The sequence below is a fragment of the Orycteropus afer genome, unplaced genomic scaffold, assembly GCF_000298275.1.
Source record: "Orycteropus afer afer isolate SDZICR_OR568_19922 unplaced genomic scaffold, OryAfe1.0 scaffold00127, whole genome shotgun sequence".
In the NCBI taxonomy this organism is placed as follows: Eukaryota; Metazoa; Chordata; class Mammalia; order Tubulidentata; family Orycteropodidae; genus Orycteropus; species Orycteropus afer.
Window position 1 is genome coordinate 426,070 of NW_006921714.1, and position 26,535 is coordinate 452,604.

Here is a 26,535-nt window from a genome sequence, read left to right on the forward strand (position 1 = left end):
CAAGGAAGGAGCACCCTGCAGGAGACAAGAGTACAAGCTATAAGTAAGATTTCCTCAGTTCAAATTCTTGCTCCATCTCTAGCTTTGTGACTTTGGGCAAAGTGCCTTAACACTCCTGTGCCTGTTTTCTCATCTGAAGAATGTTGTTGTTGTTGTTATGTGCCATCGAGTTGGCCCCGACTCACAGCGACCCCTCCTTGGGTTTCCGAGGCAGTATCACTACAGAAGTAGATTGCCCCATCTTCCTTCTGAGCAGTGGCTGGTGGGTTTGAACCGCCAGCCTTCTGGTTAGCAGTCGAGTGCCTATAGGCATCAATATAACTCACAGGATTGCTTTGAGGGTTAAGCTAGATAAGCTCAGTAAATTGCTTAGCTCAGTGGCGGGCCAACTATGTAAGCCCATCATCATCCTTCGATCACCCTACGTTGTCTTTCTACCATCCTCTTATTTATTATCTATAAGGCACGCAGCTTAATGGGGTCAGGGCATGGGGAACTTCTTTCAGCCCATTATGCTTTCTGTAGCTATCCATAACTCTGCATTAACCCATTAAAATATCTTTCTGATGAATGAACTGTATTCACTTCAAAGAGGAGCTCGTTGGACAAAGCTGTCCTGCAGCACTAAAAAGCTTTGCCTGAGTTCCTTCCTGAACCTTGCAAGACTTTTGGCATGTCAACGAGGTTCTTCCCCTGAATCTTGGAACTTGTTCTCAAATGAGCTGCAACTAGGCACTGCCTCTGCCAGTCCTGGCATATCTCAGTCCTTGTCACTGGCAGGGCTCCTCAGGTTGGGATGGCAGATGTGTTCACAGTCACTCCTGGCTGCCAGAAGCCAGGTGTCACACTGAACTGTTCCTCCATCTTTCTCTTTTCAGTCTCCACCCCCAAATGTCAGAAACATGGCTCCTGAAAAAATGACTCGCATCCAGTCGAAAATGGTTCTGAGAAAGGCATTCTGAGGTCTGTGTTTCAGATGGCAATGTGAAGGAACACGAATCCATTCCTCAGGCTCTCCCTACCAGCAGAACCATTTACTCTGTATTTTCCTCAAAGCATACCAAAACCCTTAAAGACCAACACCTTTACAACCAACTAACCAATCCATCTTACCCAATGTATGGAAATTACATATAGAAATGTAAGAAGAAACTGGACATTTGAAATCGACTTCTGAGTTATGGCTCTCCCTAGAAAGGCAGACTTCCAGCAATATCCTTTTTCATTAGATCAATTACACACTAGTCTTCTATAAGAGAGGAGACACATGTCTGAGGTTCTCAAGTTGTGGGGATAAAGAGCCAATTACATCAGCACCACAGTCCCCAAAACTTGCTGATCAACCACTTTCTCTTAAGTTATACAGTGACTTCAAACTTTCTTATCTTTACCGGAAAGGAAGTGACATGAACACATTGAAACATCAGGACAAATCAACCACCACCCCTCAACGCAGATGTTCTGATCTAAGGATGATAATACAATCTCGGAGGCTTGGAAAAATAAATCTGGCGTCAAAAAAGCGTTCCTTTTCTGTCTGCTATCCCTTAGCACGCCCTCCACCCGGCTTCCCAGCATGCCTCCTGAAGCTTAGCTTCCTTGATTTTCACAACTTCTAAAATTAACCTCTGAGCTCTGGCTGCTGCCTCTAGAGGGGAGCCCTGGCTGCCTCTAACAGAGACCATAAGCTGAGCAGCAGGTGATTCTGATAATCCTTCCCTTTCCTAAAGTCGGCCTGCCCACCTGCTCGCTGGAAGCATGCTGGGGCGGAGGCTGGCATGGAGGACACGGCCTATTTCCTGGTTGCCTTTCTTCTATGTCCCTGGTGTGTCTGATCCATTTCCCAGATCTAGGCAGGGTGCGGAACTCTTTGTCCTCCCACTCTCTCCCTCCCCTGGCCCCATTCCATGTTGTTTTGTTTATTATCTAGAGTTCGTCTCTGGGAAGACTCCAACCAGGGATTATATAAACTTTTGAAGATGAGTAATGGGGATCTCGCTTCTCCTGACTTAGTAACAATCCCCCTAATGGGGTTAAGGATGACTCAGGGTTTGTGAAAGGGAAACTGCAAAGCAGGTACTTAAGTAGACCCTAGCAGTTGGGAGTAGTGTGTAGTTGGCCCCTTTTTCTGGGAGGTGGGAGTTTGGGTGAATGGATTTGGCTACACGTGTAGCCCCAAGTTCAAAGATAATGCAGCAGAAACGTGAGCCCTGACTTCTCTGGAAGTTGTGGCCCCAAGAGCATGAGACATGATGGCATTCCTTACAGAACGTTTTTCCACACTGCAAACTGACAGATCTGAAAACCACATCACATTCACCGCTGGTGCTGCCAGGGGGACAGGATGCTGTAGCCTGAGGTTTTCATGAGATGCATACTGCTGCCTCATTCAAAGTCGAGCCCTGGTCTGAAAAGCACAGCTGAAGGACGCGCTGGGAGTCCAGTTCCAGCAATCTGTGGCGCCCTGGGCTTCCCTGGGGCAGTGTGGAACCTTCAAAAGAATAGGGTTCTCACCAGCTTCTTGGGTGTTGCTACCTTGGCACTCAACATCAGACCCCGGATAGTAGCCAGTCCGCCCGCCCCGAGCTAGCTCTGCAGACACTGAGCAAGGGAAGGATGAGAAGCAAAGATCTATAGGTGGTTGCAGTTTGGTGACCTGAGGTGGAATGGCCAGGAAGGGTGATGGCAAAAGGAAAGCATTTCAAACAATCCAGGCCAGCCTCAACTTGCTGGAGTGAACAGCGGCAGGCAGACAGTGCCTGGGCTGGCAGCTGTCGTGCAAACAGGGGCATCAGGAAGCCCATGAAATGAAAACAAACGTTAGAAATAGCACCCCTTGTGGAAGCTCTATGAACGGAACCCCAGCACCATCCCAAAGGGAGAACACAGGCAGGCTCTGCTCAGAACAAGAAGATGCTCCTCCTGGAACCCACATTCCCCACATGTGGGCAGGGGCAGGACCCCTGAACCTGGAGAGGGCATACAGACATCCACACAGGGACACAGGCACACAAATGCCACTAGGCAGGCCACCCTCACACCAACACCACAGTTGGATGTTTGCCGCCTTAAAACATCTTCGGTTTGTTAACGAATTACCTCCCTCACTTTTTCTAGCTGGCAGGGCAGAGAATGGTGGCTTGATCATTATATGTCTATCTATAACGCTTCTCCTTTAAGAAGGCAAGGTACTCCAACTCCCAGGACAAGAAACAAGATGCATTGTAAAATGAAATGTGAGTAGGGAGAGAAGGGTGCAACACGGAGAAGCCAACTGAAGCCCAAGGCCCAGGTGTTGGGGATACACATCTCTGACTGTGTTTAGGAGGAGCTCAAGAACAAGCTGCTTGGCTTCCTGGGTGCCTGGTGCACAGCAGGCCCCTGATACACAAGTACTGCTGCAGTCTGCAGGGGCTCTACAACCTGCCTAGCTGACTGCTCTAGAACTTGACCTTCCAGGGGATTTTACCAGGACTGGGAGGTCAGGTCCACCACCTGTCTGTCAGTCTGTCACACTGCTGAGTTGGCATGTTGCTTTGAGGCTGGAAGCTATGCAACCAGCATTTCCAATACCAGCAGGTTCACCCATGGCAGACAGATTTTGGTGAAGCACCCAGACTAAGACCAGAAAGAAAGGCCTAATGATTTATTTCTAAAAATCAGTCAATGAAAACCTTATGGATCACAACAAAACGTTGTTGTGGACACGTCACCAGGAGGGATCAATCGCTGGAAGAGGACATTGTGTTTGGGGAAGGACAGGGTGAAGGACTTCTGAGACCCTTAGTGAGAGGGACTGGCCCAGCAGCCACAGAGATGGACTCGGACATGCTGGGGACTGTGAGGATGATGCAGGACTGGGCAATGTTTTATTTTGTTGTGAGAAAGGTCACCATGAGTTGGAATCAACTTGACAGCTGCTAATAACACTAATGGAAGATCAGGTTGGAAGGTAAATACAAAGATGGTGTCTCTACTTTCTCCCTAAGCTTTAAATCTACTTATCTGCTGCCTTCTGCCAATGAGTATCTCCTTCTGTGACTTTCGGAGGCCTCCTGGTTCATTTCCTCTAGGGCCTCTGAGGCCCCCCTTGTCATGGGGCCTTTATGAAGGCTGTGGCTGAACCTCTCACAATGGTAACAGCTAGGTAGAAAAGCCTTCTAAAAATGATCCTCCAGCTTTAAAACACGAACACCTGAGCTTTCAAAACCCAAACTCAGCACAAAAAAGTAAGACCAAGGAGACACTGAAAATTATCTCTTTACAGTTTGGGTGTTATAGTGATAGAGATGCTCTGGTGGCATAGTGGTTAAGGCATTTTGACTGCTAAACAAAAGGTTGGTGGTTTGAACCCACCAACTGCTCCGTGGAAGAAAGATGGGACAGTCTGCTTCCATAAAGATTTACAGCCTGGCAAAGCCAGTGGGGGTTGCTATGAGTTGGAATTGGCTCAGTGGCAGTGAGCGTGGAGTTTTGAGAGTGATGGAGAGGGAAGAACTTCACTTAGCCACGAGACTATAAAGATCAATCTGTCAACTAATCAGCATCTTTCCTTCTAGCTTCCTTTAGACCTATGGTTAAGAATCCAGTAATAATGGACTTCCATGGAAGCTGCTAAGGGGCCATTAATGATCAACTCCTTTACCAGTTCCATGATCCCCATTTTCCCTCCTAACTCCCAGCAACCAGTTCATCAGAAGTATTATTTTAAACCAATGATCACTTGCATAGAGTGGCTTGGTGCTAAGAAAGGTGCTTAAATCTTACACGGGCTCTAATGAAACCAGTGTGTTTCCACCACGATGAGTCATGGAACTTGATTTTAGAAACGATCTCAGAGTGTAACCTGATCACTGTCCGGACCACATTCTTCGTGTAATGTCATCTACGTATGGGAGAATTTTTTCTTTTTTTGGGGAACAGTTCTGTCACTTAAAACATCATTTAAAAATCCCATTGGGAATTAAACTGCTAGTTACAGGACAGTGCTGGTTACATGTCTGCCCAGCAAGGAAGTGTGCTTCTCAGAGGTGTGTGCAGTCTAACATTTCAATTGCTGGCAATCTGCGTTTAGCAAAGAGAAAATGAGAATTCTGCACCCGTAGAAGCAGGTACTGGCAGCCCCAGGCAGAGGAACAATTCTCCCCGAGAAGGTCTGTTGCATCTCCTGGGTCTTTTTGAAAATGAGCAAGTAAGAAACAATGGAGTCAAACTTCCTCGAGCTGTCAGCCAGGCGGTGACAACTGAAGGATGGTCTGGAGCTGCCTGTCAGCCTACTGTTAACAGAAGACACCTGTTGTGGGCTGGGCTGGAGGCTCTTCTGTGGGCCTGCACTCTCCTCCACAGGCGGGATATTTCCATTGTTCTGAAGTTCAAGCAGCCATCAGAGAGCCAGAGGCCCAAAGGAACCAAAGGTCCAGCCATCAAGAATGAGCCAGATGGGCAACAGCCCCCAGTGGTGTCATGGTGGGCTTTGCCACGTCACGTACCATCTCCAGACCAGCGTGACACCATCAGGAAGAAGCTGCCATGTAGCAGTGTCCTGACCACTTATTGAAGAGAATCCGGGTAGACCAGCTGTCTGTCTGCACAATGCGGTTCTTACTGGTGTGGACAGAGATACCAGCCTTGAGTTGGGAGGAGAGAGGGGCAGGTATCTTAAGAGTCATTATTCACCACTTGGAAATTAGACCTTCTCAAAACCACTGCAGTCTGGCCCCAGAAATGAGTGAAGGCCATGAGAAAAAAGACCAGGCATTAGATAGGAAGAGAAGCCCAAGTCAGGAAAAGAGTTGTCTGAAACCTGACACAGTTCAATGACCAATGGGGAGACAGCAGGTCTGCTTAGCGAAATCAGCCTCGCCTTTCCATCTATCAGTGCCTGGAGGGCTGGTAAGGATGGTACGAGGGGGCACCACAGTGGTTCCACCTCAAATCTGTTCTAAATCCCACCTCGTCACATCTCTCTCCTCTCTATCTATACAAATGGTGACCTGGTTGGTATTAATGAGGTCCCCAAAGAGAAAGAAATTTCTAAAAATGGGCATTGCTCAGTTCCATTACTATTCAACTGGCTCCACTGAGCCTCTTCAAGCGGCAACTACAAACTCACAGGAATAATTCCTGCAGGAGAAAGGAAGGGGTCTCCACAGGGACTCACGAGGGGGTCTGCTTTGCTTCTCCCAGGTCTTAAGCCCTGAAATGCTATTAGAACTTTCTCACCTTGGAGACACAGCTATGCATGCCTTCATACATATGCATGGCCGCAGGGTTATACACATGTGCATATAATCACTCACTTAGTTTCTAAACGGGTTCCACAAGGGAAGCTTGACTTATCATTAGTTCTTCCTGTGGCCTGATGTGTAAATGAGAAGGTTAAGTTCACAAACTATGGTGCTGTAGGCTATAGAAATATCTACTCACAACCTGCTTGTATCTCAGGGGGAGTATTCAAAAGCATCATGGCAGTGGCAGCATCAATGTCAGGATCTGGAAAAATCAACCAATAAATAACATTATTTACAACGGGGCCACTGTGTGCGTGTTCTTCCCCCTGTAAATTACAGTTTATGAATGCAACAGAGGAAAAAAAAAAGTTCAAGAAATTGATGCGCTATCCCAAAGGTGCCTTCTTCCCATTTGGCTTGAAGAGGAAGAAAAGATATTCCAGAATGAGATGTAAGAGGATCACACAAGAGTGGGTTCTCATTCTGTTAATTTCGCGATTTAGCCCGTCTGTTCCTGCTAAGTTGCTGCTCTATGAATCCCTACAACTTTGTCTCCGGGGGTCGAGAAGCAGGAGTGGGGGGCGACAATAGGAAGGTCAGCCACAGGAGTCATAAAGAAACTGGGAAAAGCTCACAGCTACGAGAGAGAAAGCACTGAATACACCAGCATCCTGGGAGATGCAAACGAGACACCGGGTCACCCCCATTGGTCAGCAGAATGTAAACTGTATTTTCTGAGGCTGTGTGGACACACAGTGGAGGTGGTGGAAAAGGCATGGGGGAAAAACATTTAAAATATAAAGAAAAAAAAAAATTAAAGTTCTGATGTGGAGGGCACAATGCTTACTTCTCCACTTATCACTGCTTTTAATATGGGCAAATAAATAAATAAAGTACTCATCACGTCAGTGCTGTAATTCTTAATAGGTTGTTGAAGCCTAACCGATCCACCAGTTGACAGATGGCAGGTTATATAGAGATGGAGAAAAAATATTATCCTTTTATAACTAAATTCATTTTCCTCTGAGAAACAGCAGCGCTGCTGCTATGGAAATGAAGGTCACCATGGCAACAGTAAACAACCCCCAAGAATGGCCGGTGAATTGGCTGAAAAGAACATCTGCCCCAGCGCAGCGTCCCAGCTGCCCTGGGGCGAAATTCACTAATAGTGCGGTGATGCTGCAGGACAGAAGCTGCCGCCTGTGCCCTGTCCAAATAAATGAAGTGTGCAATTGAAGTCGACATCAAAATGCCTGCCCTTGCCGATTACCGCCTCTGCGTCCGCTCAACCCGATGACTAATGATGGAGGGGCAAGGGGGCCCCTCACTTGTCAGATTTTGTATAAATTACAAACCAAAAAACTCCATCTACTAGTAACGGCTCCATAGCACTTTAGTTTGGGTATGATGCTCGAAAATTACTTTTTGATTGTTTTTAAAAAGTATGATTTTCAGACTTTGTATGTGTAGTTTAATTTCAGGGGAGTAGTATGATACAGTTAGCATAAAGCCCCACGAGCAATGCATAATGCTGGTACCAGAAAACCATGTCTTGGGGGGAGGAAAAAAAAGGTAAATGAACTTGACTCTGCGGGCCTTTTTCTCTTCTGTCGGCAGGAGGCCCATTACTTACACTCCATATGGAGTGAAAGTTTATTTTAATAAGCACATTGTATGAGAAACAGGTAAATCAACTTATCTGGCAACTCCTGGGGTAGAATTCCTAAAACACTGACGTTCCCCACAGATATTAAAAATATATATATTTTAGTTGAATAATTAACTGGGAAAAAAAAAATAAAGTGCCACTCACTGCTCCCAGGGTTCCCTCTGTCCCTGCCCTCGTGTCTTCACATCAGTCCTGCTGCCTAGAAGAACAACTTGCTGTCTTGGGGTTATTTTGCTGGCACCCCACAGGCCACGGTGCATACTCTGAGGCCTTTCCCCTCCTCCTCAGAGAGTAGCTAAGAACACAGCTCTGGCGGCGCAGTGGTTAAAGCATTTGGCTGTTAAGGAAAAGGCCGGTGGTTTGCACCCACCAGCCCCTCCATGGCAGAAAGACGAGGCAGTCTGCTTCCATAAAGATTTACAGTCTTGGAAACCCAATGGGGCACTTCTACTCTGTTCTACAGGGTCGCTATGAGTCCGAATCGACTCAATGGCAGTGGGGTTGTTTTGTGTAGCCAAGAACACACAGTTGTTTCTTCTCACCAAGCACAGGTTCTTTGCCATTTTTGAGATGCCAGCACTACAGGAAATCCATGTTGGCGAAGCTAAATGGTCCCAGCCTCACCATGTGACTCTTCAACAGAGTGGTTTTTCTGAATGACAAGGATGTTAGCAGAGGGCACAACAAGAGGAAATACAGGTAAGAAGTCAGGAATCTTTTCCTATGTTATTTTGCCAGAAAATTAAAGAAAGCATTTCTGTCTTCTTTTTAAAACAAACAACAACAACAACAACCAATACACTGGACCTCAGGAGGTAGGTCTAAGGGACCACAGATAAAAAGAAGACAATGAGAAAAAGCAGAGGAGGAGAAAGCATCTTAAAGGAAAGGAATGTCATCAATGCTGACACAGAGTCAGGAGAACCTGGCTGGGGTACCACCTAGGGACAGCTTGGGAAGTGTTTTAGGTCCATATAATATCCACCAATGTCCCTGCACCCCACTCCAGCCAACCCGAATAAACACACAAATTAAGGAAAAATAGAGGTTTTAGGGCAAGCTCCTCTATTGTGTCTTCCAACTGGATTTGCCTTGTGCCTGAGGCCTCCTTAGATAGACATTCTGATGCTATTCTAGAACTCCACTCCGTCTCCAAAGTGCTCTGGGTAAGTATACCACCCAGACTTCTCATTATCCCACTCCTAATGAACTCCTTCAGCCCTATTCTTCATTCTGAATGGCTAAGTTCCTGGGGTGGTATAAACCTCAGTACTACTAGCCCTTTGGGCAAGCTGAAATGAAGGGCAAAGTGTGGAATTCCTCCCACTTCTTTCCATATTAGCAGGAGAGGCGACACATGTAAGAACTGCAAATGGTATGAAAAAACCTAATTATGTGTTCATGCAAGTGTGTGCACACAGGAACCATAGACAGTGCCAGCCCTTCCCCAGGGGAGTGCAGTGAGTGTTGTCCATTTGAAAATCAACTTTATTGAAGTATGATTTACATAGAGTAAAATGCACCCTTTATAAATGTATACTGTGATGAGTAACACATTTCACACCAGTTGTTACCACCATTACAATCCAGACAAAAGGCATAATGAAGATATAGATTCTGTCACCCCAGAGTTTCCTTGTTACCCCATGTACTCATACCCAACCTCACCATGAGTAACCACTGATGTGCGTGATGTTGTAGCATCAGTAATTCATTCCTCACTGTTACTGGGCCACATTCCATTGTATGGATATACCATAATTTGTTCATCTATTCCCTTGTACATGGACATTTGCATTGTTTCCAGTTTGGGGGTATTATGAAAAATGCTGCTATGAACTTTTTGTCTTTTGTGGGTATGTTTTCATTTTTCTTGGGGAATTGCTGGTAAGTGTATGTTTAACTTTGTAAGAAACTGCCAAACATTTTTCAAGAGGCTGCAACAGAGTTCTAGCTGCTCCACATTTTTGCCAACACTTGATATTGTCAATCGTTTAAACTTTAGCCATTTTGTGTGCAGTGGTATTTCTTTGTGGTTTTAATTTGTACCTCCCTAATGATTAACTATGTTAAATATGTTTTCATGTGTTTCTTGGCCATCTGTGAAGAGCCTGTTCAAATCTTTTACCCATTTTTTATTTGAGTTGTCCAACTTACTACTGAATTGTAAAATTTCTTTATATATTCTGGATATCAGTCTTTTGTGAGATGTATTTTCTCTCAGTCCATGGCTTGCTCTTCAGTTCCTTAATAGTGTCTTTTAAAAAGTATAAGTTTAAAAATTTTATAACATCTAATTTACCAATTTTGCCTAACCCAAGGTTGCAAACATTTTCTCCCCAGCAGTATCTTCTTTTTTTATTCCCATTATTTGTTAGTATACCAAAATATAATGTCATTTGGGTTCAACACTCAGATTTTACAGGTAAATAAAAATAGATGTAATCAACCAGATCTCTTCCTTATGCAGTAAGTGTAGACCTCCTAGAATTATGCTTCAGTATTTCACGGCAGAGGGATACTACAAATGCTCATTCTTATCTCTTACTAAAATGTCTAAGTTTCCCCTTTTAGAGGAAAAAACAAAACAAAAACAACTCTAGGTAAATATAATTTGAAAAATAAATACCTTCCCCAAGTCCTACTTTCATGATGTAAACACTGCTCATATTGTCTTTTACACAATGCCAGAAATATTCTCTGAAAATATTAGCATTGTGTGTGTTCACAGAAACTTCAACACACACATTATTTACACTCAAGACCACTCATGACCATCACCCAAACTGAACCTGTCTAAAAATCTTTTTTTTTTAAATCCTCCTTTGTTGCTTCAATAATAAACCTTACTTCTTTCCTCCACTAGTTCCCAGAGGCCCATTTCTATTTTCATCTTTGATGCAGTTGTCTCATCACATTGCCTCTTCTCTGCAGTGAGAGACTAAAATAAAAAAGCAGTCTCACCTCTTAAAGATGTTTTCAAATTCTCTTTCCCTGAATGTACACACACAACTAGATCAAGCCCAGTGAGAGAAACAAGTAACCAAGTTTCCAGAACCCATGGTTCAGCCATTTGGATTTTTAACAAAACATTTCACCACATTTTCTCAAAATGTGGAGATGGTTTCTTGCAGGTACTGGGGATGCTTCTCCTCTGTATGATGGGAAAAGACTAGCCTAGGCATTGGGATTCTTGGGTTCAAGCCCTGGGCCTGCTGCTAATTAACATGGGACTTTCTTTTCGTTTTGCTAGGCTTGGAGTTTATTTATTTTAAAATGCGGAGTTGAGGGCTGTAGACATGGAAGGGGCCGGATGCTTCACCTCATTTGTCCTTGGTTCTTTATCTCATTCCACACAGTGCCTGGCTTAGCCCATAATGTCCCTTTGATAGCTGTCTCCAGTTCTGGCTTGTGGCTGCCAGAACCATGGAGTCCAAGGACCGTCTATCAGATGAGGCATCTGTCCCAAAGCCTCTGGGGACAGCCAATCCACTCAGTAAAGGCTGAAACAGTATCCTATCATCCCTGGAAAACTGTAACCTACCATGATGGGAATCTGCCAGGCCCACTTCAGAGCCATCTACCCATCCAGACTGGGGCTTATGGGTTCCTGGGATGGCTTTTGTCTGCATTCCCACCCTTTCTCTGGAATTTGGCTACAGTGACTGGAGAGGTTATTTAACAAACCAAAAATGGGAAGGATAGTTGAAAGCCTTTGGTTCAATGCTCAATGCCACACACTTGCTGCAAAACCTCAGCACCATCCCTGGCATCCTTCAGCTGACCGACCTAACAACATGATGATAATGAAGTATTTCCTCTGTGGAAAGCCTGAGAATTATAACCATCACCTTCTTAGAAATCATCTAATTTTCTACAGGGCTCATATGTTTCTCTACTCTACCTCTCCCCACAGATACTCATATTGGAAGCACTTTACAGGACAGTGAAAAGTTTTTATGTAACTGAATCCAAGAGATTGAAGAAACATAAAAAACACCAAATAATGAGTAACGTGTATTTCTTGCAAATAACGTATCCATGTAAATAACACGCATGCACATACAACACACACAGAAAACCAAAGTGTGAAGGGGTTCTGTGTTTGAAAAAAAAAGAAGAAGCATAATGTGTACATTATTGACATAAAATTGTAGTACTCTCACTGAGAAATGATTGGCTGTAAGCAGACAGACACAACTCAGTCAGGCACACTAAGGAGCTCATATTCTCCTTGAATTCTCTGCTAGACAGAGCCCTCCAATAAGAGCTCTTCTTAGTCTGCACTGTTTGCTGCTGTCTCCCCACAATCTACCACAGTGCCTGCTATATGCTCGTTAGCTGCCATCGAGTGGGTCCTTGACTTGTGGTGGCCTCATGGACCACAGAATGCAATGCTGCCCGGTCCTGTGCCATCTCCAAGACTAGCGGTGTATTAGGCTGCTGCGATCTACAAGGTTTTCACTGGCTGAATTTTGGAAGTAGATCGCCTGGCCTTTTTTCCTAGTCTGTCTTAGTTTGGAAGTGCCTGTATCATAGCAACACTTAAGCCTCCACTGAGGATGAAATGCATGAGGTACACTGCCTGAGAATGAAACCTGGGTCTTCTGAATAGAATTCTACCACTGAATAAAAAACCCATTACTGTCCAGTTGATTCCAACACAGAGACCCTATACGTCAGGGCAGAGTTGCCCCCAAAAGGTTTCCAAGACTGTAAGTCTTTCCAGAAGCAGACTGCTAAGCCTTTCTCCTGCAGAACAGCTGGAGGGTTTGAACTGCTGAGCTTTCAGTCAAAAGTTGAACACTTAACCAGTGAGCAACCAGGCTCCCTTAACACTGAATCACCCACTGCCATCAAGTCGATTCTGACTCCTAACGACCCACATTGAGTTTCCAAGACTGTAGCACAATCTTTTCAGAAGCAGACTGCCTCATCTTCCTCTTGCAGAGCGCTGGTGGGTTTGAACCACTGACGTGGTTAGCAGCCAAATGCCTTACCCACAATGCCACCAGAGGTCCTTTTAACACTAACTATGAAAACCAAAGTCACTGTCATCCAGTCACAGTGACCCCCATTGGGCTTCTGAGGCAGTAAACCTTTAGGAAGTAGATTGCCCCATCGTCCTTCCATGGAGTGGGTGGCAGGTTTGACCACCAGCCTTCTGGTTAGCAGTCAAATGCCTTAGGCACTAAGCCATCAGAGCTCCTTAATCCAAAAAATAATTTTGCTTAAGTAATCGAGAATGTCTACCTTGAGCATTAAGCTCTTTTAAAGAACTATCTACATGGGATCAAACTGACAACACCAAAGTGAAATATTAGAAAGAACATTAGGGGCAGTGAATTTATGCTAATGGGGGAGAAATAACAGAGAGAAAGAGGGTGGAGCATGGCTGAACAACTCAAAGAATGCCATCAGTGTTTGCAGAATACCTGTAGGAAGTTCTGAACTGATGTATGCTCCGTGTATATTTTTAATAACCACAAAATAAGAAATTACTTTAAAAAAGTAAACTAGTGGATATAAAATTCATCTTATTGCTGATGTCTTGTTTTGTTTTCCCTTTTGCAAAATTCTGAGGCGAAGGTCAGGAAAGAAGAGGAGGTCTCTGCTTCCTGCTTCAGAGTTATACCCTCTGGCTTCTGCTGCAATCAATCAAGATATCCAAGGAGCCACCGCTGATCTTGAAGGGAGCAGGACCAGGATAGGGGAGGGCCCCGACTCTCCTGATGTCATTTCCACAAATACTTGTTCACTTCCCTTTTGGCTGACGGTCAGCAGGAAAGAAGATACCAGAAGTGAGGAGCAGCACGGCTGAAGAGGAAGGCACAAGATGGGATTCTGAGTCCTTCCAGTGAGAAGGGGGAAAGAGAGGCCCTACAAAGCCTGGGGGACAAGGACCAGGAATTCATCACAAGTGACAGGATTTTAGGAAGTAAAAATCTCACAGATTGACTCCAACTTGTGACTTTAACACTTATCTTTGTGATGGGAGTTGCAGCAAGAGAACACAAGAGTAGCCTTCTCCAAAAAAAAAAAAAAAAGAGTCAAAGAGAACCCCAAACTCTGAAGAAATGAGGCAAGTTAAAACTAACAATTAAGTAAGTGACAACCTACGGTTATTTGTTGGAACAAAAGGTAAATATAGTCGAGATGGGGAGATGAATAATCTACACATGTGTTTCAGGTATTATCAGGTTCCTACTCACGTATATCTAACCCACTGCCTGTCGAGTTGCTTCTGACTTATATGACCCTGTAGGACAGAGCAGAACTGACTCCATAAAGTTTCCAAGGCTGAAATCTTTGTGGAAGAAGACCACCACATCATTCTCCCATGGAGCTGGACAGGGTCCCTATGAGTCAGAATCGACTTGACAGGATAGGGCTTGGTTTTATTCACATATCTTGAGTCTTTCTCACCTTAAAAATCAGGACTGCCCAGCACTGATGGAAAAGTTCAACAAGACCGAAAATAACACATGCTGGTCAGGATGTGGAGAGATTAGAACTCTCATACACTGCTGGTGGGACTGTCAAAGGATATAAGCACTGTGGAAAGCAGAATGGTAGTTCCTTAAAAACTGGAATTAGAAATACCATTTGACCCAGCAATCCCATTACTAGGTATAAATATCCTAAAGAAGTGAGAGCCAGGACAAGAACAGATATATGGATAGCCATGTTCGTCACACAACTATTTACAATAGCAAAAGGATAGAAACAACCTAGGTGCCCATCAACAGAAGAATGGATAACCAAACTACGGTACATACACACAATGGAATACTATGCAACACTAAAGAATAATGTAGAAGCTGCAAAACACCACATAACATGGATGAACTTGGAGGACATTATACTGAGTGAAATAAGTCAATCACAGAAAGACAAATATTATATTAATTCATCATTATAAAAAGTCAAGGAAAGGTTTATATATAGAAGGAAACTTTCTTTGTTGGTTATCAGGGGTGGGAAATTGGGCAATCTACTTCTATAGTGTTACTGCCTTGGAAACCCAAGGAGGGGTCGTTATGAGTTGGATACGACTAGATGGCAGTGAGTTTTTGGGGCAGGAGGGGAGGAAACACTGCAAAAATAAAAGAAACAGAAAAGAAAAGAAAAACTCAGGACTGGTGAACTCTAAATAAGGAACATATTTGCCCTGAAGAGCAGCATCACAGTCTAATATTTGTGATCTGGAAATACATTTGTACAAGTCAGCTCCCCACTCAATCCCACAAGAGAGAACCAGGAGGCCTGGTTACACTGGTTTCTCAAGGGAAGGCCATGCCAAGTCCAAAAGTCAGAGAGAGAACAGGAGGGTGGTGAGTCCTTGAGCCCGAGCTCAGTGGGACAATGGGACAAATGGGGCTCTGCAGAGTTGGGAGTGCTGGGATACCACCAGGACATGTAATTTTAATCTATTTCTTCCCTCTCCACACTGTGAGCCTGTCTTCCACAGCAACTGGCTTTCCCCAACTATCACTTCTCCCTACTTACTGGAAGATAAGCTCCTGCCTGGTCCCCAACCTAGAAGGCACTTCCTCCTCTAGTAAAAGGTTTGGGGTTGCTGGCAACACTTGCAGCCAACTCTTCCACAACTCCATCTGTTCTCAGGGCTGCCTGGCCCTCACCAGGCTTTGCAATGCTTGTCAGTGCTGACAACTGAATACTTCCACTTGTACAGCATTTTCAGTTAGCAGTCTCCAACTAGGTAGTAGTGCAAATTCTCTTCTGCAGAAGCAAAGATCCCATCTTAAAGTGACATTGGCAGGTGTGCTAATGAGAGGAAATATCACTCAGAACCCTGCCACTGGTGCTCCAAGGCACAAATTGACTGCTTGCCCGGGTCTTGACGGTCTTCCTTCTTGATAATCAAGAGACGCAAAAAAGCAGGGGACAGCCCTGAGGAGTATCGGCTCGCTTTGTCAGAGGACACACGTATGTATGATGCTAATTCACAAGACTTTTGAAAGAGTGCACAGAACCACTGATTTCCCCAGATCTGACAGTCAACTGTCAATACACAGAAGCTTTAGAACAAAACCTTACCCTGTGCTCTTTGTTCATTAACTTGTACCACACTGAACCACACAAACTGCCCAAGGCCTGAGCTTGTCTTTGCAATTAGGCCATGAACAATTAGGAAGTTGAGATGGCCTCTTCACTGAAGAAGGATTTTCCTAGGCTGAAATCTATTTCCTTTCTCCAGGGAGGTTTGCCAGTCTTCTGGAAGGTGAGACAACTGTTAACTGTTTCTCTACAATGTTGAGATGCTGTGGCAGTGACGATGGTCTCTATTCTGGAACTGTTATGTGACATCAAGTCAATTCCAACTCATAGCAACTCTGTGTGGCAGAGCTGTAGAGCTGCTGAGTGGGTTTGAACTCCTGACCTTTTGGTTAGCAGCCAAATGCTTAACCATTGGACCACCACATTGCATTTGGAAAAGGGACATTAGTATTTCCCTTTCTTACTCTAAGACAAGCCTGAGGGTCTTCTAAGAACCCAACTGCAGTCACTGGGCATGGGTGAGGGAGCGACAAGAGCAAATTAAACTTAAAACGGTTCACCTGTTCACAGCCTGGCAAGCAATCACTCATAGTGTCCCCAGAAAGCGGTGCCCAGGGAAAGAGTCTAGAGAGCACACGATGTTGGATGAAATAGTCAGGAATTATTGTTAAAAATGTTACAGTTTGTGATTGATAATGTAGCTATATTTATTAAAAAAGAATTTCTGTATTTTTGGGATAATAAAAATTTTACAGAAGAAATTATATGATACCTAGGGATTAGCCCCAAATTGATCTGGGGGTGTGGGGACTGAGCACAGCATGGAGAAAATAAAATGGGCAGGATTTGATCATCCCTGGGTGAGAGGCATATAACCCCACTGCCATTGAGCCCATTCTCACTCAGTGACCTACAGCACAGAGTAGAACTACCCCATAGGGTTTCCGAGGCTGTGAGTGTTTACAGAGGCAGACTGCCTCATCTTTCTCTCAGGCTGCAGCTGGTAGGTTTGAATCGTTGACCTTTGGGTTGGCTGTTGAGCACTTTAACCACGGCACCACCAGAGCTCCTGATACAGGTATTTGGGGGTTCATCCCCCCACTAGTATATCTGAAATGATCTATAATAGTCTAAAGGTCCCTCGGTGGCACAAAGGTTTGCAATCCACTGCTAACTTACAGTTTGGCCATTTGAACCCACCCAGTGGTACCTCGGAAGAAAAGGCCTGGTGACCTGCTTCCATTAAGGTTACAGCCAGGGAAACCGTATGGAGCAGTTCTGCTCTGTAGCACATGGGCTGCCATGAACCACCACCACTGTGCCACCATTTACAGTCTGAAAGTATAAAGAAATAGTGGGGACAAAACACACCAGACCAACTCGACAGGAGCAAAGCATCGTCTTTATCAACCAATCTGAAGCCTACGATGTGCAGCTCTCTAGGCAATGCCGGTACCGAGAAGACCACTAGGGAACAGACATGAGGTCTACACTCTCTGAAGTTTTACTTCCCTCTTTAACACAAGTTAAAATTGGCCTTCCACTGTAATACGTGTGCAACAGTGGTTAAACCTGATGCTTAAACAACATGATAAAACCCAGTAGGCCCAATTTAGTTTATCTTATGGGCAAGCTTGGCTGGGCTCAGGGGAGGGGATGCAGGGAGACACGGGAAGGGGAGAGCGGGGAGCACCATTCTGACCCCTGGAGGCAATTAACTTACACTTCTAAGCAGGAGGCACCAGTATCTTTAACTCAGCAGGCATAACTGTACATAATTAGAGGTCATAATTATGGCTTTCTTTTTAAAATGTGACCATGGTATCCTAAGTGACCTCTTGTGGCAGCACAGCCTACAAGCTGGGAAATGCGTAACAGGGCGGTGCAGGCCCTTCCTGGCCCCGGAGCGGTGATGGGCAGCCAGTTCTGGAGGAATTTTGACCTGTTTGGGGTTTGCTAATGATCATTTTTTCACTGAAAAGCGCCTCATTTCGATTCCTTAAATAGACACGGACTTGCCAAGCTTTATGTTACCTTTCAGGCCATGGGGGAAAAGGCAAAAGCAACCACTCAAATTAATATGTCAGCGATTATGTGCAACTACTGCCTAATTACCCCTGTAATGACAAAGTGAAAGGATCAATTCCTGCCCATCTCTCCACTGCAGTGTTTAGTGAAGGTGCTAGAGACTCAGCTCCACCCTTACACCTCTGATTTATTGTTATTATTACATCTTATAATCGGCCCCACCTGGAAACTTCTAACTTAGTTCTAGCAGTATTTCAGTCTTTAAATCACCATGTGCGTGAACCGTGTGCACAGTCATCAAACCTACCTGGGTTTTCATATACCAAAACTGTTCTTAGTTCTAAGCTTTATTGTTGCTGTTTGCGGCCAGGTGCCATCAAGTTGGTCCCACTGTATAACGACCCTGGGTGACAAAGTAGAACTGCCCTATAGCGTGTCCTTGGCTGGGATCTTCATGATGGCAGGTCACCAGGTCTCCTGTGGAGCCGCCTGCGTGGGTCAGAACCACCAACCTTTGTGTTAGCAGTTGAGTGCTCAATGGTTGCACCGTAAGGGCTTAGTTCTATGCTTAGAATCATAGGTCTTTTTGCACTAAAAGAGACCCTCTCTACAGAGGAAAACCCAGAGGCTGGGTCTACAAAGCAGGGAACCAATTTGCTGGAGTCACCAAGCTGGCTGGAGGCTGAATAAAGCAAACCCACTGCTATTGTGTCTACTCTGACTCACAGCAACCCTTCAGGACAGATGAGAACTGCTCCACCACATTTCCAAGGCGGTAAATCTTTATGGAAGCAGAGTGCCTCACCTTTCTTCTGCAGAGTGGCTGGTAGGTTCAAACCACTGACTCTTGGTTAGCAGCCAGGTGCTTTAACCATGGAGCCACCAGATATCTTTGGAGGTTAAATAGGTGACTAGAATGCAGTTCAACCTTGGTCTTAAGTCAGCTCAGCTCTCCCTTGCACCGCCCTCTGAACGTCCAAAAAGGCTTCATCCCAGTGATGCCTTATAAAGAAAGACTAAAGGCCTGCTGGTTTTTCTTTACTAACAGTATTAAACAGGTCTTTTCTAATGCCTCGTCTCCTAACTGCACAATCACAGACACTCCAGAATAAAACTGGTACCCACCCACTTTTCATGGATACTTGCTATTATCCCAACACACTTCTCTGCACAGTACATACATACAAATGAAATATGCAAACGTGTGGACAGAAAATCACGGAGTGAGGCGCTCACGGATGCATTTTATAACCAAACTGTGGTGATCGCCTCAGGTGGTGACCCTGTTAGCTTCGGTTCCTGCTTCCAACACAAAGCCTGAGACCTAATCTGCTCTTCATCCTCCTTTATTTAGAAGCATCTTTCACTGTTGACGTGTGCCGTTGAGTCAACTCCAACTCATAGCAGTTTTACAGGGTAGAGCAGGATTGCTTCATCGGGCTTCCTAGGCAGAAATCTCTATGGTAGCAATGCATTCGCATTGCAACGTAAAGCCACTGTGTGATATACCAATGCAAGTGCATTGAGAAAGTTCATGCTAACACAGTAAAGAATGTTGTTAGCAGCCACTGAGTCAGCCCTGACTCACAGTGACCCCATGCAATGGAACAAAATGCTGACTGGTCCCGTGCCTTCCCCAGGATTGGCTGTGGACTGGGTCCTTGTGATCCATGGGATTGTCACTGGCTGATCTCTGGAAGCAGATCACCATGGCTCTCTTTGTCTGGAAGCTCCGTTGAAGCCATCACAGCAACACACAGGCCTCCACTGGCAGACGGGTGGTGGCTGGACACAGGGTGCATTGGCTGGCAATCGCACCCGGGTCTCCTGTATCGAAGGCCAGAATTATACCACTGAACCCCCACTGCCCCGAGAGGGACAAAGGGAAGCATGTCAGGGGCAAGGTCCTCAGTTTACATTTTATATGGGAGCATTTCACGGAGCTATTTGGCTAAGAAACTCCAACTCCACGCTTCACGAGTATTTTGCAAAATAGTTGTCTATGTCACAGCCTTAACTGTGGCTTGACATAGCACCTAGTGTCACTCAAACATCTTTTTAAAATAAAATGACCGATTTCCTAGAGCTCTGCTTTACTGCTCAGTAAATCAGCATCTGTCATGTTTATCCCAAAATATCATTTGCTGCATTCATTTACACAAAGCACACATTAAAGACTAGCCTTTCCAATTTCAATTATGTTTTGGTTCCAAACTACACACTTCATGTAGTTATTTGTTGACTGTGGCACATGGCCAAGTGGCAACCTCAGCACGCAGTGCCTATACCAAAACCAAATCCACTGCCATCAAGTCGATTCCAATTCAGGTGGTGAAGTGGTTAAAGCATTCGGCTGCTACCCAAAAGAAAAGATGAGGTTACCTACTTCGGTAAAGACTGACAGCCTTGGAAACCCAATAGGGCAGTTCTACTCTGTCCTACGGGTTGCTACCCAGTGCCTAGAAGGGTTTAAATCAAGTTTTTAAATCAAGGGTGCTCTTGGGTCAGCCCCTTCCTTTTGGGGCTCATCAGACTAAGTGGGTTTAAAAGTGAAACACTCCTTCCCTATCACAGAGCCCTGTAAATCCAGCTCATTCGGTTTTGCTCCGTTTTATTCTCAAAAGACACCATACAGTTTGGACTCCAGAACAGACTGAATCTTTACATTTCTTCACACTCTGTGGGCGGCCTATTCTCCCATCAAAGCACTCTGCGAAAAACAAAACCCAAACCAGAATAGCTAATGACTCCAAAGTGGATTTACCTTTGCTGATTCCACTTCACATAAAAATGTTCATTTACTCCATTCTTTTCTTTTATTGTACTAGCTTTCATCTGGAACATCCGTGTCCCACCACGCCAGCTGATGGCACCCTGCAGCTGTCAGTGCTAGAGAGGGGAGGGCCCAAACTTGAGGCAATTTTGGAGATTAAGCTTCCTAAGTAGTTCATTTTTATCGCAATCTTCCTGTTCAAAGTGGCCTAGTCATCTTGGTCATGTTTATTAACTAAAGGTAATGGGAAAGATCCTAATCAGAGCCCCAGCGTACGCGACTCCACAAACCAATTCTCTGTGGATGTGGACAGACGGGTCTCAACGCCAGCCACCCAGTGTCACAGTGCTCAGGGACTGGTGGACAGCACCGCCGTTTCCTGAAGACCACCCAAACAAACGCAATGTGTGTGTGATCAAAGAGCCACTCGTTGGCACTGGAGACAGAGGAGGAGGGAGTGGGGCTGAGTGGACAGTCCGTAGCCCAGTCTCACATAAAGTGCATGTATACTCTGCAGACTGGGTGCATGTTTCTAGAAAGAGGGTCCACAGTTTGAATCCAGTTCTCTGAGGGGTGGATTATACAGCAAAGAGAAATCGTCTTTAGACACTCTCACCGTAGAATGAGTCTTTTACCCCAAGTACATCCATACAATAGGACTAAATAATGCTGCCTCCCTTGCTCAAAGGAGGAGTCCCTGGGTAGCATCTACTTCTTGAAAATCAGTCAGTGAAACCCTTTAGAGGACAGTTCTACTCTGACACACGTGTGTGGTTGCTATGACTGAGAGTCCACTCAGCAATTGGCTTTGCTGAAAGGAAGCATGATGGTTCTTTGGTCTGGAACGATCTTAAAGTCTCTGCAATGCTAAGAAACGTGAATTCCCCGGTGGGTACCGTACTATCAGAAATCAGTAACTCACAAAGATTGTGCGTTAGAACCTTCATTTTCCAGACTTTTCTTGCAGTAGAGCCCTGGGAGTCCATTTGGGTTGGGGAATTAGACACCGCCAGGTTGACTGCAGGAGCAGCCGAGGTGGAGGCCTTCTTTGGCTGTTGGAGTGAGCAAATGTGCTGCTGGAGATGCCACTTTTCCTGCAGCGGCAACCCAGGGTCTCTTCTCCAGAGTCCTGGGTGTCAAGAGGCAGCTGCTGGAACAATGTTGTAAACCGTAAGTGACAATGTCCTCTGGGGTACAGCCTTGAGGTATGATCTTGACCTCCTAGCTCCAGTGATGGCAGCTCCCTTGTTGGCTGGTTCCACGGGATTCTGGAAATCTTTCCTTGAGGGTTGCTCTGGATTCCTTTCCTTTGGCTCTTCCAATTGTTTTCTAAGCACTTTAACCCTCTGTCCACCACCCGTCTGTCAATTTGTCAGGCTGAACTGGCTTGCTGGAAGCTATGCTATCAGTATTTTAAATACCAGCAGGGTGGTGGATCAGTTCCAGCAGAGCTGCTAGACTAAGAAAGACTAGCAAGAAAGGCCTGGTTAAAATCATCCAATGAAAACCTTATACAATAAAATACCGTCCAACTCGCTGGCTTTGGACACATCATTAGGAAGGAGCAACTGGAGAGGAGGACATCGTGTCTGGTGAAGCTGAGGACCAATGAGGTGTAGGTGACTCTCGATGAAGTGGACTGCCGCAGTAGCCCCAGTGATGGACTTAAGCATGCCGGTGACTGGGAGGGACCTCTGGTGGCATAGTGCCTAAGGCATTTGACCGCTTGCTAACCAGAAGGCTGTTGGTTCAAACCCACCAGCCACTCCTTGGAAGGAAGGTTGGGCAATCTACTTCTGTATTGATACTGCCTCAAAAACCCAAGGAAGGATTGCTATGAGTTGGACCCAACTGGATGGCAGTGAGTTTGGTTTTCCTGGTTTTGGTGACTGGGAGGATGATGCAGGATCAGGCAACATTTTTGTTAGGTTTTACATAAAAAGTTGCTGTGAATTAGAGGCGACTCGCTGACAGCTGACAACAACAATCATTCCACATGGATCGCCATGAGTTGGAATTGACTCAACCCAACAAAATTCCCTGTCCAGACTCTCTGCCTGCTTCAACCACTTTTCCTGCTTGCTGTTCCCTGCTCTGTACCCTGCTTGATATACCACAGAACCAGAAACATCACCAAGGAAGACTCAGACAGCTGGTTGCCTCTGGCAGGGTTAAGCTGGTTAGCTCAGCGGGGGAAATTAGGACCGGGTTTGAAGCAGTTGTTATAACCTGCCGTTTTTAGAGAGGGAAATCAAGAAACAGATTATGTCAGCTTTTAAGTGACATAATTTCAAGGAGACCCTCCAAAGGCAGAACAGATCTCTATAGTCTGGGATGTTGATGGAGAGAGGGGAACCTCCTCACTCTCCTTTTTTTTTTTTTTTTTTTACCTGGACACATAGATGCCTCCTGGACAAGGCTATGTAGCTAAGGCCTTAGCCACTCTGCATCCTCCAAATATGTAACACAGGACAGATCATTGGAAAGTAACCTGTCTCATTTTTCCCCTTCTTTCATACTGCATGGCCTAGGGACAACCTCAATTTACTACTGGATCCTTGCTTTTCATCAAAGCCCTTATATGTACGTAGGGAACCTTTGCACTTCTCATTATATGCTGTGTATTTCTTGCCTCTCTCATCTAAAATCTTGAGACAAATTGAGCTCAGGCTTAGTACTTCACGGGTCCATGTGCTTACACGACAAACCTGAATCGCACCAGCACGTTTCTCTCTTTGCCTTTGCTGTCAGGAAACTCGAAGCTAGGTTTTGAATGAATCCCTGGTGTTTCCTTAGCCTGGACTTCTTGAAGTAGTAGTGTCCTCAGAGAGTGCCCCTCTCTCCCATCCCCTCCCACACAGCTACTTTTAAAAACCCTACATTAAGGACAGTTTCTCTTTGTTCCTTCTTGTGCTTCTATTATTCTGTGCTACCTCCTCGTTTTTGGAGACAGGTGATACAAATAAATACATAAAATTACACATCTGCTTTGAGCAAACGACTGGTCACCTACACAGAGGATGCCAAGGAATCAATAAGGTCCTTTCCCTTTTGTTCTGGGGAAGACAGGCAGGGCATCACTCTCAGGAAGTCTGCCAACTGTCATTCCTAAAGAAAGCACCCAATGCCAAAGACAGTGGTGCAGGAGTTCAAGGGCATATCTCGTAACTCATTGGGCTATTGTTACTTTGAAATTGTATACTCGCCTTGACAAAGATGATGGTACTGTCCTTGCACTTTGTTTATATTCAGAGTTTTTTGCCTGATGAGCTTTCTCAAGGATGCATGAAGATTTAAAAAACTCTCAGTCTTTTGGGGCAACGTGCAAAACATAAAAGGAGCAAAACATTCTTGAAGGAGTTAGAAAATCCCCAAAGACTAACCAATAAATCAACGTGTACTCTCTCAACTCTGATGTTTCATCTTCTTGTATATTATCCACCAAGCAGTTCCCTAGCAGGACTGGCCTTATCTGTGAAGCAAGGGCTTTCCTCATCTGTAAAATAAGGGGGATGGACCAAACCTCTAACATGATTCCATCGTCATCCCACTCGGGCTGCCTGATGCTGAGAGGGGCTGGGCTCTGGGCTCGGAGTCCCCACTGGAGGCCGTGCCCTGCATCCTCCAGCCTGTGATGGGTCCCTCGGTGCACTTTCCTGGCTGGTTGGAAAGGGATGCCATGCTGCTGGGCCTTTCTGTTTGGTTAATCTCTTCGCATCTATTTGCTCTGTTGCCACGACAACCCCACAGCAAACAAAGGCCTCGGCTTCTTTCAGCAGGTTCCAAACTGGGAACCCGCCTATTTTGTTTGCTTTGGGGTAAAAGGAGGGAGCAAACAGCAGCTTTTGTAAGTGAAGTTGGTGATATTCTTCAATCAATTATGGTTGTGAAAAGAGAGAGGTGCAAGGGCCCTTTAAGGAGCAGGCACCTCAGCTGACCCAGCCACCCCAGTCCCCTTTCATCCCAGGCCTCCCCCAGAGGGACTTTAACTTTGATGTGAACTAACCTGTCTGCTCCACTTGGACAGGTATATATTTTTTTCTCTTAGCCCAGTGGGGACCAAGTAATATGAATAGCAACTTAAGCAGAGTATTTTCTTCTTCTTTTTTTTTAATTTTTATTTTTTATTGTGATATGGGTGAAAGTTTACAAAGCAAATTCATTTTCCATAGAGCAGTTCATGTAGAGTCTTAAGAGAAAAAAAGAAAAAAAGAAAAAAAACAAAAAACAAAAAACACAAGTTCCTGGATGTAGCACAGTTCCATTTTCTGCTCTATATCATAGGGCCAAGGAGCCCTGGTGGTGCACTGATTAAGTGCTGAGATACAAATGGAAAGGTTGGCGGTTTGAACCCACCACCTGCTCTGGGGGAGAGAGATGAAAGGCAGTCTACTTCTGCAAAGAGTACAGCCTTGGAAACCCTATGTTGTTGTTGTTGTTATGTGCCGTTGAGTTGGACACAACTCATAGCGACTGCTCCTTGGGTTTCCGAGGCAGTGTCACTACGGAAATAGATTGACCAACTTCCTTCCAAGCACTGGCTGGTGGGTTTGAACCACCAGCCTTCTGGTAAGCAGTCAAGTGCACTATGCTATCAGAGCTATGTTGTCCTATAGGGTTGCTATGAGTTGGAATTTGACTCCACGGCAAAGGGTTTGGTTTTTGGTTCGGATCATAGGGTAAGACGCTACAAAACTGTTACCGAGTAATGTGAGGCAGAGCCAGCCCTCTCAAAAAGGCAGAATTAACAGCATTAAGCATTAGACGATTAACAAAAAAGAAGAAGGTACGTGGCTCAAGGGGAGTCAGTATTCTATACAAAATTATTTAGCAAGGCGTCTAAACCAGATAAAAGCAGGATTGGTAGGTTTATTGTGCAATTACACTGCCGTCAGCAATGGGCAAGGTCTTCCATCTTTCAAAATCTAAACTAGTCATTCAAGTGTAGGTACATTTTAAAGATGCTGGCACTTGGGGCTGGCACCCCTTATCGTGCCTGGATTCGAGTTTAATAGACTTGGTTTTTTTTTTAAGTGCTGCTTTGCAAATCTAGCTTTTACTCTTCCAGATAAAACAATCCCAACCCCCTCCTCCTTCCTCCAGTACCTTTTTGCTTCATTTATTTAGAGTTAGGAGAATAAACAGTGATTCTTTTTTTGGCGGAAAGCCAGAGTAATAACCCAGCAAGACAGTCGACTTCTTTACGGAGACACGTCCTGTTTCATGTTTGATTCTGATTTTCTAAACCTGAACGTTTTTCACATCATTATATAAAAGGCTTCCGCTATTAAAATGTCCTTTCTAAATTAATTTCACACCCCCCCCCCCGAGGCAGAAAGAAGGCATCAGAACACCACATTGAATTCTATCCCAAGGTGGCAGAGTTCTTAGATGAGAACTCCATAGAAGGGGCAGGAGAACTTGCAGTTTCTAGAACAAAGAGGGAAAGTCCTTTGTTTCCAGAAGCTTGGTTTTGTTTTTCTCAGACAAAACACCCCCAGTTACTCAACCCTGTCGACCCAGATGTGGAAGGAAAGTGGCTTCTTTGTGCAGTTTCTGGTGTGTGTCAGTCAGAACCCACTGGACGTGGAGACCTACACTGACACCTGATACATGTGTCTGGTGTGGTGGCCAGACAGCTGAGAATTCGGATGACGTGCTGTCTTAAAATTCTAACAGCTGGGCAGATGCACTGGTGGAATAATGAAACAGCCACACACATCTAAAACTCTTCATTTCACTTTGCACATGCACCAGGCTCCTCTTAAGAGAGGACTTCAGCTGGATGTGACCCTTAACAAGGTTTATGAACT

The 26,535-nt window shown here is 45.1% G+C and overlaps 1 protein-coding gene across 1 annotated transcript in view; it reads right to left on the bottom strand.

Moving 5' to 3' along the window:
• FOXN3 (forkhead box N3) overlaps positions 1–26,535 on the bottom strand; it is a 271,061-nt gene that overhangs the window by 24,598 nt on the left and 219,928 nt on the right. The window contains exon 4 of the mRNA XM_007944485.2: positions 6,427–6,492. Coding sequence (XP_007942676.1) covers positions 6,427–6,492 — 66 coding nt within the window. The remainder of the gene's footprint in view (positions 1–6,426; positions 6,493–26,535) is intronic.